This window comes from Mesoplodon bidens (genome assembly GCF_964165515.1).
Source record: "Mesoplodon bidens genome assembly, chromosome: 11".
In the NCBI taxonomy this organism is placed as follows: Eukaryota; Metazoa; Chordata; class Mammalia; order Artiodactyla; family Ziphiidae; genus Mesoplodon; species Mesoplodon bidens.
Window position 1 is genome coordinate 75,826,883 of NC_138167.1, and position 17,794 is coordinate 75,844,676.

The following is a 17,794-nucleotide window of genomic DNA, read 5'->3' on the forward strand; positions in this document are numbered from 1 at the left end:
ATTAAAACACACATTTGCATTAAGATCAATGGAAAAGATAAGATGACTTAAAGAACAAATTTGCTTGTTTTTTGGCCAGCTAATGGCCACCGTCACTAACGTCATTGCCATTTATAGAGCCAGGGATTGTTCTGAATATTTTGTAGGTGTAAGCCATCATCTTGAGGAAGGTACTGTGATTATCTCTATTTTACAGATAAGGAAACTGAGGCTCAGAGGAGGTAAGTGACTTGCCCAAGGTCACACAGCTGTAAAGAGGCATGAACTCAGGCCTGTATGATGCTTTAGCCCAAGCTCCTACCTGCACCAATTCCAGGCCTTTCAGGATGACCACACCAGAAAGCTGAAGGACAGAGTAAGAGGTGCAAGGTAAGTTGTCCGGATGAGGCTGAGTGGGTGGGGCTTGCCCAAGCGCAGTCTGGGGGTTTGGGCAAGGCATTTGCATCTGATTTCATCCTCAGAGCCAGGGGAAGTTCCCGCGGGATTTCAGCAAGCGGGAAACATGATCTGATCCACTCTGGCTGTGGCTATAGCCAAGAGGAGCATCAGGGAGAACAGTTATTAAACTGTGGGTAAGGAAGGAAGGTGACCTTGGCCGGGTGGTGGTGGTGATATTCAGAAGGTATTAATGAAAGCAACAGTCAGTTTCGGCTATACCCCTGACACTAACAGAACTTAAGGCAAGTCACTTAAGGTCTCTGAGCCTCAGTTTCCTGATCAGTAAAATGGGGATAAACAACATCTGCTTCATTGGGTTGGTGGGAAGAGCAAATGAGATCACATACATGAAAGTCACTTGTAAGCTGTAATGTCTGAATCAGAAGTTTATTACTAATGATCAATATCTGACTCTTTGGCTGTGTTTTTAGAAGCCCAATACCCCTGCACATGTGAACCTGGGGCTCCCCCAGCACACGTGGACTTAGGAAGTGGAGGCTCACAGAAGGTACCTGGCACCATCTTTAAAATGCAGGGTTCAAGCAAATGTGCCTCATGCAATGAAGTCATCTGACACTGCCTTTTGGAAGGTCTTCCCTCAGGATTTCCTAAAAAACCTGGCAGCTTGGAAATAAAGACCAACACTCACATTGCGGCTGCAGCCCCCTCGGGTTAATCCCGAACAAGGGTCCATCTCTGAACAGAGGCTTCCGTCCCCTTCATACCCTGCTTTGCAAACACAGCTGCAAAGAAGAGTGAGCGCAAAAGTCAGCCCTAGAAATATAAGCACCAACTATCCCACCCCTCCCCAAGAAGACCAGCCAGCCAGGGGTGAACGTGTTCACGGCCAGGTGGCCTGACCCTTTGCCCTTGTCGGGGGAGCCATGTACCATGGTGGCCACCAGCACTCCTGGGTCTGCAGTCAGATACACCTGGGTGGGTATCCAGGCCCCACCTCTTAGCAGTTGTGTGACCCTGAGCGAGTCCCTTAACCTCTGGAAGACTGTTTCCTCACCTGGAAAATGGGTCTAACATCTCCCTCATAAAGCTGTGGTATAGAGTGAATGCACATGGGGCGTTCAGCAGGGCACTTGCTCACACTTGCACCTTCTCAGGCTCGACACTGGGCGGCTTTTCTGTCCTTATGGGTCTGGAATCTGTCTCTTTATACCTCAAGTCATTACCTCTGGTTCAGCAGAGAACGACGCTGTCTTCTGTGTGACAGTTCAGTGACTTGAACATGACGATCAGGTGAGACCTCCCCTCTCTCCCTTCTCTGATCTCTCAGATGTTCTTTTTTTTAGAGCACAACATTCTCAGGTGTCTGATTCCATGATCCATCATGCCCTCAGATACTCCTCTCAAAATGCTCCACCTTGAAACTTTAGCTATTAAATAGGACCATTCATTCATTCGTTTGGTCAACCAGTATTTATTGAGTGCCCTGTGATAGGTGCTGGGCCACCTATCACATGCCCATGTCACTATTGCAGATTCAGTCATATGTGCTTCACAAAACTCTAAATAAAATTATTTTTCATGCATCAAGAATCCTAGAAGAACTAAATAGTTTAGGTGGTCCCCAAATGAAGAAATAGATTGATCTGTTTCAACACTGATTTACCTAAGTTTATATAGTAAAGACAGACCCATGTTGATGATCCTCTGTGGGTGATTAGAGGTTTTTAAATTTATTTATTGTTTATTTATTTTTTTCTGGCCATGCCTCACAACTTGCAATATCTTAGTTTCTGACCAGGGATTGAACCCAGGCCCCAGCAGTGAGAGCGCCGAGTCCTAGCCACTGGACTGCCAGGGAATTCCCTTAAGAGGTTTTAAGGGCAATTTTGGTGACTTGTGACTTTCGCCTTATGCACTGATGTATATACTAACTCCTTAGGAAGATGCATTTCTATTGTACCACCACGGAAGAGCAAAGTCAGTCTCTGCCCCATGCTTCCTGCAGACTGGTGGGGGAGATAGATCACGAACAGGTAAGCAAATGATTAGGTAATTACAAATTAAGAAAAGTGCTGCAAAAATAAGGCAAAGAATTCTACATGTTGTCTGCATTTCCCGGGATATTTTTTGCATGGTTACTGCCTTTGAACCAGATATTCCCAGAGAGGAAAATTTCCTCTGACATGTTCCCCCAAGCCCACTTCCTATGTTAGATAGCATTAAGAAAACAAATGGTGATCCAGTGACCAACGATCCAATTTCTTGTAAGATGCCTTTAACAGGGGAGTAGTTATTAATGACCTTAGGAAGTAAAGGCATTTTTAAAGGGTTGGAAAGTTTGTGGGCAAATCTTCACTTTCTTCACATGAGTGACGGTAATAATTCCAGTTTCCATGACTGAACACCTATGAGGTACTAGCCCTGGGGCTGGATGATTTGGCATTCAGTTCTTCTAATCTCCACAACTGCCCTGCTAGGTAGGCAACATCACCCTTATTTTACTGATGACAAAAGTGAGGCTCAGATAGGTTAAGTAACTGCCCAAGGTCACACAGCTGGTAAGTTTCAAAGCAGGGAATGCTGCAGACTTTGAACCCAGCTCAGTCTGAGGTTTTCTCCACAAAAGCCATGCTGGCAGCTGAAGAGAACAGGTCTTGGTTTATGAAGAATTTAGATATGGGTTGGGTGTGTCTACAGGTAACACAGTGGCCATGGGCCGTTAAGGATGGCAACGCCCCCCGCCCCGACCGGCCGACCTTGCTGTCCCATTGCTGTATTCGCAGGTGGCATGAATGTGACAGAACTGCACGTAGGGCCCGCAGGCTGAGGCCGGCTTGTGGCAGAATCTCCCGGCGGAGCCGTCCCTGCAGGTGCCGGGGAGACAGGCGCCGTCACTGTCAATTCTGTTGTCACACGTTCCGAAACTGCACAGACACCCTGGAAGGGAAGGAAGAGGGCCATTCAGGGCTTGGGGACAAGGTTAGCAACGGGCACATGGGTCATGGAGGACAGGATCCCCCCCCTCACCCCCCACTCACTCCTGTAGGTGCAGAACCCTGGGCTGAGACGCAGAAGGTTCTAGACGCTATTTCTCAGCGTCTTTCTCGTGTGCCAGGACAGCTCTCGGTGAGAAGAGCTTGGTCTTTGGGATGCTTTGTGTGTCTGTGTGTGGGGTGCAGGGGGAGGGTGGGTTGTGATGGTGTGAAAGAGGCCAAGGAGCTCAATTTTCACCTACTTCATGGTAGGAGAGTTTAGTCTGGAAACTTCTCACCTTTTCCTGAAGACATTCTGGAAGTGATTTCTCCTGCCGGCACAGCCTCTGATGTGTGGCTTACACATTTGCGCTTCACCCTCCATCACAGCAAACCAATGCTAACTCATGTCCAATATTTGCACACTGACCTTGTTCTAGGCATTGGGCCAGCCTTTAACCTGAACCCTCTCATTCATAGTCACCAGCCTCAGGAGATAGGTATCAATAGTTTTACCATGCCCATTTTCCAGATGAGGAAACTGAGGCCCAGAGAGGTAAAACAAATTGCCTGACTTGCTGGCAAGTTCCCAAACAGGGACTTGAACTCAGACCTTCAAATTCCGTTAGTGACTATGAGTAACCAGCAGATCAGTATATCGACTGGCATTTCCACTGTCTGTTATCATCTTAAACTTTAGCTGCTAACTTTGCTTTTGATTACAGGTATTTAAAAGTTGCAACGTGAGCCAGCGTATCAGACTCAGGCTCCTCTGCATGTGGAAGTGAAAAGAACATTCTGGAGACTCTCAAAGGCAGGTGGCAAGGATTTGGGGGCTTGAATGTGATCAGAAATGAAGGAATCTGTGGTTTTGCCCCAGAAGGGACTGATGGGAAAGGGATTTGTGTCGGGGCTTGGAGCCAGCATCCAGGAAAGAGAAACACAGTGAGGGCTGGCAAAGCACAGCTAGGTTTAAAACAAAGAAAACTTTTCATAAACTTTTAAGAACGTCAGGGCTTGGTTAGCAAGGAACAAGACCCCAGAATGAAGAGGAAGCTCCCCTGCATGAGGCGGTGGGCAGCAACAGACCTAGACAAGAGGCTTTGGAGCAGGAAGCCACCACTGCTGCCCCAGCCTCGGCATCGTGACTATTAGCTTCATAAAAATGCCTATGTCAACAGGCTTTGGAATAAACACCTATTTTTTTTCCCCTCAGAAACCTTATTTGGCAAAAAGAGCATTGGACTAGGATCAGTAGCCACAAATCTGCTGGGCTCTGGTGTCCCATCCTTCTTGAGAGGTAGCCGTGAAGATCAGACAAGGTAAGAGAGGAGAGGGGTGGTGTGTTTTGTAACAGATGAGTGGAGTTAGTAATGCTAGTAATAAGAATGTTTTCATTTATTGATTATTTGCTAGGTGCATGCTCTGGGCTGAAGTCCTAAATTATGATCTAACTTAATCAACAACCTATGAAGTGGGTACCAATATTGTCTTCATCTTATAAACGGGGAAGTTAAGCTTCAGTGAGAGATTTTTTCCAAGGTCATAGAGCCAGTAAGTTACAGAGTGAAGATTTTAACTTCAGGTTGGTTTGACTCCACAGCAAGCTCTGATCTATTCATTTTTTTTCTATCAAGTTCTAATCTTAGCTTAGATAGATGTATATTTCTATCTATGTACTTAAATATTCACATGGTGTTATTTTTAAGAACATAATGTGTTTTCTAAGATTATATAACTGCATTTTTTTCAATGCCTAATGTTGTGGAACTTTCTACATGTTCTATGAGCTTCTGGATATTTATATCACTGAACTTAGCATAGCAGCAACAGTACCAACAATAATAGATAATAATATTGGTAGTGCATACTAGGTGCTAGGCATTGTTCTAAGGCAAGTGTTTTCCATTTATAACTTGTACTAACCTTACGAGGTAGTTACTATTATTATCCCCATTTTATAGATGAGGAAATTGAGGCCTAGAGAGGTGTAGTAACTAACCCAAGGTCGCACATTTAGCAAAGGGAGGAGCTGATGGAAGAGGACTGCTTCAAAGATGGGGAGTCTGTTTTCTGATATGGAGCCCACGATCACTTCAGGTGTGTGGGGAAACCCTAAAAGACTGGTTTTCAAAGTGTGGTCTTGGGCCAGCAGTGTTGACATCTCAGGGAACTTGTCAGAGATGCAAATCCTCAGGTACCACCCAAGCCTCCTATCTCAAAGCTCTGTGAGTGGGGCCCAGCAATCTGGCATGTGCACTGTTTGGGACCCAAGTGCTTAAGAAATACCCTGTGATAAGGGCATCCACCAAGCCAAGGGGCACCTGATACCTGTTGCAGGGACCCCGGGTGGGGAGCAGAAGGCAGCTCAGGAAGCGACACTTACTTTTGTCACACCGAGGTCCGTATTTATTGGGGTCCGAGCAGAACTGACACTGGGAGCCCTGGAAGCCATCCTGGCAAACGCATGTCCCATTGCCATCGAGGCCATCGGCGCACTGCAAACAAAGGCAGGGCCCCTGGCTGTCAGGACGACACACCCCAACAAGGAGTCCCAGATGCTTTTGTTTCCTGGCCTGCTTCTTTGACTCAGATTCAATTCTGCTTGAAATGACTCTTTGGGACCCCCTGTGGAAAGTGGAGTTGTGGGTATTGGGTAGGAAGCTAGGACAGTGACATATGGGTGTCCCGAGCCAGGATTCAGAACTTCACAGGAAGTCATTTGGTTGGGGGTGGGGTGGGTGTCACAGTGGTGAAATGGAACCTCTAAGCAATGCTTAAGGGGCAGCCCGATAAACCACTAACCTTCAGAATGAAGGCAGGCCTTTCTCTCCAGATGTTCACATGCTCAGCTATGTGACTCCAAACGGCAGTGTTTTTCCCTTCAGTGAGAGCATTTTACCCCTCATCTCCCCAGCTATTTCAAGGTTAGATTTGTACTGACTGACACGTATCAGAATTGGGCTTCGGTCCGGGACCACCCAGGTACAGTAGTTAATTTGTAGCTGCTTCGCCCTATTCCCCTGGCCTGTGTGGTGTCCCCACTTGGTGGTCATGCAGTTTTTTCTTCCCCTTGAAAGAGGCATATTTTCGATGTGGATTTCTTATATGTGCAGATGCATAATTTCCCCATATGAACCACAGCTACTATTACCTTTGTATGTTTAGCCCTGGCCTCCACGCTAGATGAGTTAAGTTTTGGCTCTTACATTTCATAGGTTTTGCAGGTGGGCTAAACATTCAGGACTTCCTTGGGGGTCCAGTGGTAAAGAATCTGCCTTCCAATGCAGGGGACATGGGTTCAATCCCTGGTCCAGGAACTAAGTTCCCACATGCGGTGGGGCAACTAAGCCTGCGCGCCACAACTACGGAGCTTGCGCACCTCAGCTAGAGAGCCTGTGTGCCACAAACTAGAGCCCACGCACCAGGGAGCCTGAGTGCCACAACTAGAGAGAGAAAACCTGCACGCCACAGCTAGAGAGAAGCCCATGCACTGCAATGAAGATCCCGAGGGTCGCAACTAAGACCCGAGGCAGCCAAAAAAAAAAAGAAAAAAAAAATCTTAAAAAAAGCATTCACTGGGCAGTGCTTTTTTTTTTTCTTAAGAATAGTAAAATCTCGGCCCTAAAAATACTTGGAGATCGGGCTTCCCTGGTTGAGCAGTGGTTGAGAGTCCGCCTGCCGATGCAGGGGACAGGTTCGTGCCCCGGTCCGGGAGGATCCCACATGCCGCGGAGCAGCTGGGCCCATGAGCCATGGCTGCTGAGCCTGCGTGCCCAGAGCCTGTGCTCCGCAACGGGAGAGGCCACAGGAGTGAGAGACCCGCGTACCACACACACACACAAAAACCAAAAAACTTGGAGATCAATGCAGGCCAATCCTGCTATCTCCCACGCTGGGAAACTGGGGTCCAGAGAGCCTTGCTGAGTTGCTCAAAGTCATGCCATCAGCAGTAGGAAAGCAGAAGCGACATCACTGGACACCCTTCCCCCTGCCACTCCCAGGCAAAATTCCTTCTCCTGTAGACACCCTCTCTTTTTTTAGCAACTGATCTGTTTCTTTTACTCCCTGGGAACAGTGACTGGCATAGTATCATTTCTTGGTTTAGTGGTTTTAAAAATTATTTTTCGACTTAACACAGGTCAACCTCAGCACTCGTGAAAAAGTAAGCCTCAGTCTTGATCACCTGCCCATTCCCGGAGCATGGATTCAAGAAGCCTCCTGGACACTGGTTGCAGTTGGGCCCGTAGAAGCCATTGCAGCACTTCGGTATCTGAGAAACAAAATGTGTGTTGCCTTTTGGAATCCCAAGCAGAGTGCCAGTTCCTCAAAGGAAATATCAATACATTTTAATTTCCATTACGATCACAAACAGCATCAGCCCCCCCCCCCCACCCTTAGGAGTGTGACTTTTTCTCTTGCAGATGATGGCGTGGCTTGTGCTCAGCCCCCTGTTCACCACAAATCTCCTGAGGGCCACCCCAGGCTGCTGGCCTGGCTCTGGCACTGTGAGAGCCAGATAAAGGCTTGGGCTCATGGAGCCCGTATTCCATCTAGTCAGGGAAGAGACGATAAATTTAGAAGAAAAAAAAAAAGAGGATTTCAGATAGCAGTAAGTGCCGGGAAATCCAAGTGCTGTTATCAAGTGGTGGCAGGTGGGAGCGGAGGTGTGGGGAGGTTGGCGGGGGCACCGTGGATCGGGCGGTGACAGAGGAGATGAGGGTTGGATGGAGACCTGAGAGATCAGTCAGTCCCAAGAAAACCTGGAAGAACATTCTTCCAGGAGTGAATGGCAAAGTCACACCTGCCGAGGTGGGAATGAGGGTGAGAGACAGGCCAGGGACACTGCAGAGGGTGGGCCATGCAGGGTGGTGTCAAGGGTGTGGTCTCCATATTAAGCATGATAGGAACCATGGGATGAATGGACGCAGGGAGGGGGTGACCTGGCCGCCATGTGGGGACTCTACCCTTCCCTTCCTTTGCAAGAAGACATGGTCAAGGCCCCAAGGGCAACCTGTGACTCACAGACCCTGGGGCCCAAGAGCTGCCCAGCCCTGCGGGCTTCTGTGCAGGCCTTGGTGGCCTCGATAAGGGCCCCGGCCACACACAAGCCTCACCTTCACAGTGGCATTACAGTATCTGGCACAGCCAGTCTTCAGGCTCCTGATTCGGCCAGTGTAGACACATTTGCGTACGAAGAGTGTCTGGAAGAAAGCCAATGAGGAAGAGCATCGCAGTCTGCATTTTGAGGTCCTCTGGGCCTGACTTGGCTTCTACAGACACTAGACAATCTACTTCTGTTTTACTGTCAGCGCTAGGAAAGAGTGCTAGAGCACACAGCACACACACGGCCCAGGCAGAGCTGTCACCCTGTTAAGCCTCTGTTTCCTTGTGGGGAGAATACAGGCCAGGGTTTGCACGACGCAGGGCATAGGTACCTTTCCGTCCCTTCTCATGCCCTGGAAGACATTGTTAATCAATCAGGGAACATGTTCCTGTGTGTCCAGGATGTGGCTTAGCCTCCCCTTCCAATTAATAACCATCCTTAACCACTTCCTATATAGAAACGTTGGAGCAGTTAGAGACTTTTCTCCTAATTTGTACAAAGATCCACCAAAAAAATAGTGAGAGTCTGAGTTTTCCTCTTAGGAATTGTGGGGTATAGGGGCAGATTTCTTTCTATTCTCTAACCTCTGATACCCACTCAGAATTACGGAGAACTGCCATTTATTGAGAACCTACTAGGGTCAGACACATTGCCTGTATGAGGTCATCAATCTTCAACTCCATGTGGATATTTCTCATCCCTTTTTTATAGGTGAGGAAACTGAGGCCCGGACAGGTTAAATCCTTTTTCTTAAGAACACTGATAAGGGGCAGGTCGAGAGAATGGATCTTACCACCTACTAACTTTAGGATCTCAGAGGCAAGTCACGCTGTCTAGTGAGCCTCAGCTGCCTAATCTGTGAAACAGGACAAAAATGCTGATCTCAAGTTTTGTGCTGAGCACTTAGTCCATGGCTCAAATTTTATGTTAGATAAAAATTGACATGGAGGTACTCCTTCATCTTAGGCTCCTACTTAAGAAGAGAGCAGTGAAAACCATGGGCAGTAAAATCCTAAAATCTTAAATGTCTAAAGGAATTCTGAGGTCGATGAGGAAGGACCATTCAACCTCCTTGTTGGCTGTCAGGATAATTAGTCAAGTATAGACCATGGGAGCCTGGGAGGGGCAGTTTAGGGGTTCTCTTGGCTCTGACCCACGTGTCCCATTTTTTCCTTTCCTTTCTCCCTCCTTCCTTGGGCTGAGGCAATGTAGGATTATGGTCTGTGTGTACCAGCTGTGTGACCTTGTGGGAGGGCTTTTATGTTTCCTCGCCTTAGTTCCCAAGTTACACTCTGGTTATAACGTGCCCCGCTCACAGGTTTGCTGCACGATGCACTTAGAACAATGTCTGGCACACGGCACTCACTGGGATGCCAGTCACCACAGTTTCCTCTTCCCTTCTCCCTGTCCACATCCCCTGGTAGACAGCATCCTGCAGGACTCAGGGGTGATGGCTTCACTGAGCAAAATAAATATCTGAACACCTGTGCCTATTTAATTTTCACATTTTTCTTTATGAAATGCTCCACAATAGGATGGTGTTAAAAAAACTCATCACCTTCTTTATAATAGCGATCTATTCTAGTGTGGAATGAACTGGCTGGTTGGGAAGTTCTTTCTAAGCATGAACTTGGAGGCAGGAATTTCTATCACCAATTTTACCTTAGAACACGTTGCTTTTGCTACCAGTAGGGTATTTACTTGGCATGTAAATTATGCCAAGAGAAATTATCTGTTTTCCTTTTTAGATTAGAGCTTCTCAAGACCAAAACAAAACAAAGCAGTATCTTATTCATCTTTATGCTCCCTGAACCAGATCTATAATCCTCAATAGATGTGTGCAGAATTCTATCAAGCTTGACAAGGTTTTGACGGTCCTGGTGTCATTTTTCTTGATATTTCTTGTATTTCTCTCCAGAATGATGCTTGGGAAGAGCAGATACAAATGAAGTGTAACAGAACATGCCACACCCAAATGTGCCACTTTGGCATATGGATTATTTTGTGCTAAAGGCACTTGAAAAATAGCAGATACAAAAACAAAAAACAAAAACACCTGTATAAGTTTAAGATGTACAACATAGTAATAATGATTTGATGTAGGTATAGATTGTGAAATATATTTCACATTTTAGTTACTTTTCCACAGTTACCTGTCTTTGCTCAACATACTATATAAACACTTGGGTTTTGCTGTTTCTCCAGGTCTTCATTCTCCTATGGAAGCTCTTATGTATGTGTAAAAACCTGTGCTTTTCTCCTGTTAATTTGTCTTATGTCAACTTAATTCTCAGGCCCAGCCAGAGACCGCAAGAGGGTGAGGGTAAAGCTTTGCCTCTCTTATGCAAACACTGGATTTTATTTCATAGGGCAAGTAGAGAGGGAACATTTACGGAGTGGCTATTTGATTTAGGCATTTGCACTTGGAGTTTTATCTGTGCTAATCTTGCTGCTGCTAGTGTTGTTGATATTATTATTACCATTTGCAGATAAGAAAATTAGAGTAAATATGTGAAGCAACTTACCTTGGATAAATGAGCAAGGACTCAAACACAGATCTGTGGGCTGTCTTTCTACCATCCCCCCAGATATAGCGGGCTAAGAGCTAACCGTATGTTATCCCAGCTGGAATGAATATCTTTTAAGAGAGGAAGATGGAAAGGATGAGAAGCCACACCCGTGGGGTTGCTTGGGTGATGTGTGCTTCCCTGAAGCTGTCACACTCACTGTGGGCTCAGAGTCGGCGGGGCATTTGCTCCAATACACCAGGGAACAGCTCACACAGGTGCCCTGGAAGGAAAGACTGCAGGTCAGTACGGGCGTCCCCGTAAGAGGGAGGGGCAGGTCACGTGTCTGGCCTCACGCATCCTCCCTGCGAAGGGGTCCCACTGGTGTGCCACTCTCGGCCTCTCTCCCCGCTCCTACTGCCCCCGCACCAGAGAGAAGGAATTTGGGAGAAGGAAGTGGGCCTGCTCAGAGCAGCCCCTTCCTCATCCTCTTTCAGGCTCCGACAGGCCTCAGGCTTCTGGTCGACCCTCGGCCGTGTAGCGTGGCACCTGCCACTGAGGGGACACTGCACTTGCCCACCTGTGCCAGGGATGTAGTACTAGCATTGGCCACACGCTCAAGTCCCTGTTCTCCAATTAGCTTAGCAGTAACGAGGCTGAACACGGAATCTCTGCCTTTCAGTCTCCTGGGCTTCCTCCTCCATTGGTTCTGAATTCGGGAGGAAGAAAAGGGGTGTGCGCCTCCAAATCTCTCCAGATCCATTCTCTGACCTTCTCTACCGTGTTCTGTGCTCCAGCAGGTAAACCTTGAAGGATGGTCTCTTGGGGCCCCTTGCCAGTTTCCAACTGGCCTCGGTGAGGTACCAGCAGTATATTGGTGGGTAGGGGGAGGACAAGGTCTAGGTCTTTCTTTCCGGCTCCCTCTCTGCTCGAGCACCGTTCCTACAGCTCCTCACAGACACCTCTTCTTCCATTCTCCCCAGTCTCACTGGGTTCAGGTAACCCCAACCCCTCCCCACCACTGACTCCCTGGTGGTAATGGTTTCCTGCCAGTGCTTCTCCTCGGATGCCCCAGCATCATGTGCTTGCTTCCTCAGCCCTGCCCACCCCTCTGTAGCAGCTTCTTCATTAAAGTCTCTTAATGTGAACCCTTGGGATAAATTCTGCTTCCTGCAGGGACCCTAACTAGTACAGAGACTTATTAATGAAGCCTCTAAGATTCAAACATAAATGCCCAAAGGCAGCTATGGGTTCAGCCTGCTGAAAACTGAGACTTCTAGAAGAGACCAGCTGCTTCTACTATTTACTAGTTCTCAATACTTTCCAGAGAATACATTTGTACTTTTTTTTCTTCTTTTTTTTCTTTTTTTTGCGGTACACGGGCCTCTCACTGTTGTGGCCTCTCCCGTTGCGGAGCACAGGCTCCGGATGCGCAGGCTCAGCGGCCATGGCTCACGGGCCTAGCCGCTCCGCGGCATGTGGGATCTTCCCAGACCGGGGCACGAACCCGTGATCCCCTGCATCGGCAGGCGGACTCTCAACCACTGCGCCACCAGGGTAGCCCCATTTGTACTTTTAATAGACCTAATGGAAACCAGCCTAAACCACACAGAACAGACTGATTTGACTTTAAACCCAGAGAAAAGAGTAAAAGAAGACCTCAGTCTAAGGCAGCTATTGGGAAGCCCTTCTGATTTAACCAAAATTCTTTTGGTTGTGGCTCAAACCCACATCTTAATTCTTCTCTTTGGGGAGATGGAGAACAAGTTCTTGAACAACCTGCAGAAAAGACTCAATAGGAGTCAATAATTAGACTTGTTCAGAGCTCCCCCTCTGACCCCGTCCCGAGCAGCTGCCATTCAAGTTCAAGGGAGGAAGTCTGGAGGACAAGAGCAGCCCTAACTCTATGCCTTGTTGCAGGGCTGCTCTGTTCCTGGTTGTTCAAAGTCTTGTTGAAATTTAGTTGCTCTGATTAAAACCAGCTGAGCCAAAAAGTTGCAATGGAAACAGGAAACCTTGATTTTGGACTTCTGGCTTCCAGAACTGCGAGAGAATACATTTTTGTTGCTTTAAGCCACTCAGTCTGTGGTAACTTGTTATGGCAGCTCTAGAAAACGAACATAGCAGGGTAGCAACTATCAGTGTGGAAACTCCCCCAGGAACTTTGGTTCACGTTTGATGAGATACGACCTCAGACCCTCCTGCCTCTTCACAAAGACGGACAGGCCTCCCGAACGCGGCTCAGGTGTGAAACTATCCTCGTCAGCCCCCTCAGAACGGTGAGGAGAGAACGGTCTGCTCTGGGGGGCTGTTTAGGGTCCTCCCTGAGCTGCCTAGTTTTCTTACCAGTTTCATCTCTCTCTTTGTTTCATCACATCGGTGGGGCAGGATGGGGACGATGGAGGGAGGAATGAGGACTCCAGTCAGTGTGTAAATCCGGCCGTTTTTGGCAACGACCTCCATTTCTTCCATTGCCACATCATTTGCCAGAATCTGTCCCTGGAAGGAAGCAATGGCATCTTTCATCCTTCTGTACTGAGCAGCGCCAGAGGTCCCCAGGCAGAGCTGAATGGTGGCGACCTCTCGAAAGAGCCTTCAACTTCACTCAGCTTTCCACTGAGTGGAAGACTGTGATCAGAAGAGCTTGGCTGACAGGGAAAAAGATGAGTCTGTTGAATGAATTCCTGACTGACTCCAAGCAAGGATGTCCTTGCAGATATGGTCCCTGCCAGTGCCGGACTGGGGAAGAGGCATAACTATTCCAGCTCTGCAATATGTTTGCTAGGAGACCTTGGGCAAACTGATTTAACCCTGTGGTGAAATGGGGATCCGCTCATTCAGATACATTTAGTGGCCTTGTACTAGACTCTGCTTGAGGGTCCGGGGAGATATCAGGGAACAAACCCAGACAAGTTCCTGCTTATGCTGTAGGCGAGGGAGCAGAAAATGAACACATCAGCAAAGAATTCTGATCTCTACTTTCCTCCCAGATCTGCTCCCCCAGCAATATTAACGGCAGTGCCATCCTTCTGGTGGCTCCAATCAGAAGCTCAGGAGTCATCTGTGGCTTCCTCCTTCCTCATCCCCCATCCAATCCATCAGCACCTTCCGTTGGTCTGCCTTTCAAAATACCTTCAGAATTCAACCACTTCTTACCATGTCTCTGCTACTATCCTGCTCTGAGTCACCATCATTTTTTTTTTTTTAACGTTAAAAAGATTTTTTTATACCATTTCTAAAGGTTACTTTCCATTTACAGTTATTAGAAAATACTGGCTCTATGCCCCGTGTTGTACAATACTTCCCTGAGCCTACCTTACACCTCGGCCTGTCTCCCCACTACTCGCCATCCTTCTTCTCTATTTCATTCACCTCCTAACCGGTCTCCCAAAACGTATGTCTGATCATGTCGTTCCACTGCTCAAATCCTCTAATGGCTTTTTATCTCATTCAAAGTAAGAACCTACATCCTGGCCCCAAGTTCTCAGGCCACGTGTGACCTGACCCCACCTCTCCTTCTCTCTCCTACTGCCTTGCCCTCCTCCTACCTCTCTCCTTTCCTCCCTCTGTTCTGGCCCCGAGGACCTTGCTGTTCCTCAACCCGATCAGCATGATCCTTGCTTCCCACCTTTGCACTTTCTGTTTCCTGTCTCTGGAACGCTCTTTCCCCAGCTATTCACATTGCCTGTTCCTTCATTTCCATCAGGTCTTGGCTCACATATTTTCTTCTCCATGAGGATTTCTTAGACACTTTACCTAAAACATCAGCCCCACTCCCACTTTCTAGTTCCCACCCTTGCTTTGCTGTTTTTTGCCTCAGCACATACTACTGTCTGATATACAATATATTTAACTCACTTATTATCTATTGTCCTATGTACTAGAACGAAAGGTCCACGCAACCAGGGACTTTTATCTGTTTGCTTACTGGTCCAACCTTGAGGGCCTAGAATGGTGTCTGACACATCTGAGTCACTCAAGAGAAACTTGCTGAGAGAATTCCCTGGTAGTCCAGTGGTTAGGACTCAGTGCTTTCATGGCCATGGACCTGGGTCCAATCCCTGGTTGGGGAACTAATATCCCACAAGCTGTGCAGCTTGGCCAAAAAAACCCAAAACAAAACAAACAAATAAAACCAAAACAAACAGGAACTTGCTGAAAGGATGACAGGGCATCATCATCACAATCCAAAGTGAATCAACAGGAGACATAATCTCTATGCTGCCATATTTCTGCTGATATTACAACCCTGAGAAGTTAGCAGAATAATATTTTGAGTTTCTTACATAAATCATGTTCCCTCCCACCTCAGGGCCTTTGCACCTGCTCTCCCTTCTGTCTGAAACTCTCTTCTACTCATCTCTGCCCAAGTTCACATTACTCATCCTTTGAAGCTTGGCCAAAGCATCATCTCCTGACTGAGGACTTCTAGATTCCCAGATCTGTTTGGTCTCCTTCTGCTATGAGCTCCCACAGCCCTCTTAACTTCCTCTTGGGGCCCCTGTTTATAATTGTAATTAAATAATTAACTGGTCACTAATGAGTTGCTTAAAGTTGTTTTCCTTGCTGGGATGTAAGCCTGTTTTTTTCACTGCTTTATTCTTGGCTTCTAGTTCAGACTCACACATGGAGTTGCTCAGCAGGTATTTGCTGAAAGACATAACAAATGAATGAAATAAACATAAAGAGTCGAAGCCTGTGAATCAGTGTCGAGGTAGGATAACCCGATGAACAATCATAAGCAGAGAAAAATGTATTTGAGCAATGACGTCAGCAGTAGAGTTTTCACCTACGTTGTCGGTTGTGTTAAACCGTATGATCTGGTTGGCCATGCTCCTTATGTGAGGGGTCGAAATGAGGGCAGCCACTTCTAGCTGTAAGAACAAGAGAACAAGAGAGACACTGAGAGCGGCACCCAAATCCTCACTGGAAAAAATAGCTTGAAAGCTTATGAAATAAGTGACAGGAGCTTTGAGGTCACGAGTTTTTGTGGCTTGGAAGATTTCTTTGATGACAGGCTCATTATTCACTGCTCAGCGTGTGCTCAGAGCACCAGATAAAGAACAACTATCACACGTTCTCTAGCACTAAAATATTGGAATTTAAGGTCAGATACCTTGAAAGCAAGGAAAAAATACCACAGAAAAGTGGGGCTGACCTGGGTAAAAGGGACAATATGGTATCTGACGAGTTCCAGAAGCTTCCGAGATCCCTGCAATGGAATCAAAATACTTCTTTAGTCACTGAGGAAAACACAGATTTCCCTCTCTTGTTCAAACTTCCTCAAATGACTTTGGACACTTGGTCAAGAAAAACAAATGACCCATAATCTCTCTACCGGGAAGTCCAGGGTGAGAAAAGCCCCATCCCCTGAACAGCTAACATTCACCAAATTTTTACTTTATGGCAGGGGCTATTCTGAAAACATTATATGCACATCTCATTTAAGCCTCCCGACAGCCCTGTGAGGTGGGGATACTACTGACTCATTACATGTGTGATAACACTGAGTTTTAAAGCCATGGCCAAGGTCACAAAGCTAACTTAGGATACAAGCCGAAGAAGTAACTCAAGCTCTCAGTCACCTTGCTCCATCACCTCTCTCCATGTCTAAGGCTACATTCCAGGTTTTCTAAGGCAGCCTCAGTTTATGATCCTGTTTCACTCTCTCTAAATAACCATGTGCTTGTTAGACCATGTGCTGGTTATTTAGGAACAGACAGTCCTTGTTAGGAATATCTGGCCAGGGCTCTTTCTCCTGTGTTCTCATGGTACATGTTCATCTCACCCTCAAGGCCCTTTCCAGGGTTTCTCATGCTTCAGGAAACAGAAGCAGCAGTGGAGAAAAAAAGAGAGTCTTGGGACCCTAAGCAGGATGAGCAGTCCCCATACGGGTGCCCTGGAGACCGTGTTCGGAATTGAGGAACACAGGGCCGCTCTCTCTGGTGGAAGGAGGCGGCAACAGTGGCGGTCAGCTGTGGTATGTCTGTAGGGTTACAAGCTTCGAAGCGCTGAATTCTGCTACTTCAGTGGCACTGCCACGGTTGCTCTATCTTGGAAAGGAGAAGGATTACAAATCAAGATCATCATAACCTCTAAGAGGCTGACCATGCTAGGGACATGTTCCAACAGCATGAGGTCCCAGGTGGAGAGAAAGCCCTGCCGAACCTGAGTTCCATTCACTCAGACCCCTCTCTGCATTCCCCCCTTGGCCCCTATGCCAGGGGAATTACCTGTAAGTAGAGTGACCACACATCCTGGTTTGTCTAGTACAACCCTGGCTTTTATACCTATCCTCCTGGCAGCCCCATTCACTCTCAAAAGGGTCCTGGTGTGGACACTCGTCAGGCCACCCTATCTATACATCAATAGCATTATGTGCAGGGCAGGGTTACCAATAAGAATGTTGAAGTCGACCACCAGTTGGCCAGCCCTGGAAGTGATGGTTTCTGTAGCTCTGGTTCTGTTACTATGAGACTTTGAGTAAATCACTTAGCCTCTGTGTCTTGACTTCCCCTTACAGCTACTTTATGGTACTCGGAAGTGAGGACTTGCAGGCAGAAGCAATGCTATTACACGTTTGGATGCTAAGTGGCAGAAAGGGTGGGAAAAAGTGGGGACCACTGGAAAATATCAGACAAAAGTAGACTGCAAACTCCCAGAAGGCAGGGACTGGGTCTGTTACTGTGTCCCCAGCCAGCATAGTATAGGGCACACGAGAGGACCTACATAAACATTTGTGCCAATAAGTTAAAACGAGGAGGGGAAGAGTCCTGAGAAGGGCACTGAACTGGACCTCAGGAACCTGA

General features: G+C 47.3%; 1 protein-coding gene across 1 annotated transcript in view; it reads right to left on the minus strand.

Annotated features, from left to right (window-relative positions):
* Window positions 1-17,794, minus strand: part of STAB2 (stabilin 2) — a 155,128-nt gene that overhangs the window by 81,467 nt on the left and 55,867 nt on the right. The window contains exons 16-24 of the mRNA XM_081249886.1: window positions 16,144-16,197; window positions 15,779-15,859; window positions 13,332-13,484; window positions 11,206-11,268; window positions 8,489-8,575; window positions 7,558-7,644; window positions 5,758-5,869; window positions 3,156-3,336; window positions 1,088-1,181 (exon numbers count right to left, since the gene is read on the minus strand). Coding sequence (XP_081106012.1) covers window positions 1,088-1,181; window positions 3,156-3,336; window positions 5,758-5,869; window positions 7,558-7,644; window positions 8,489-8,575; window positions 11,206-11,268; window positions 13,332-13,484; window positions 15,779-15,859; window positions 16,144-16,197 — 912 coding nt within the window. The remainder of the gene's footprint in view (window positions 1-1,087; window positions 1,182-3,155; window positions 3,337-5,757; window positions 5,870-7,557; window positions 7,645-8,488; window positions 8,576-11,205; window positions 11,269-13,331; window positions 13,485-15,778; window positions 15,860-16,143; window positions 16,198-17,794) is intronic.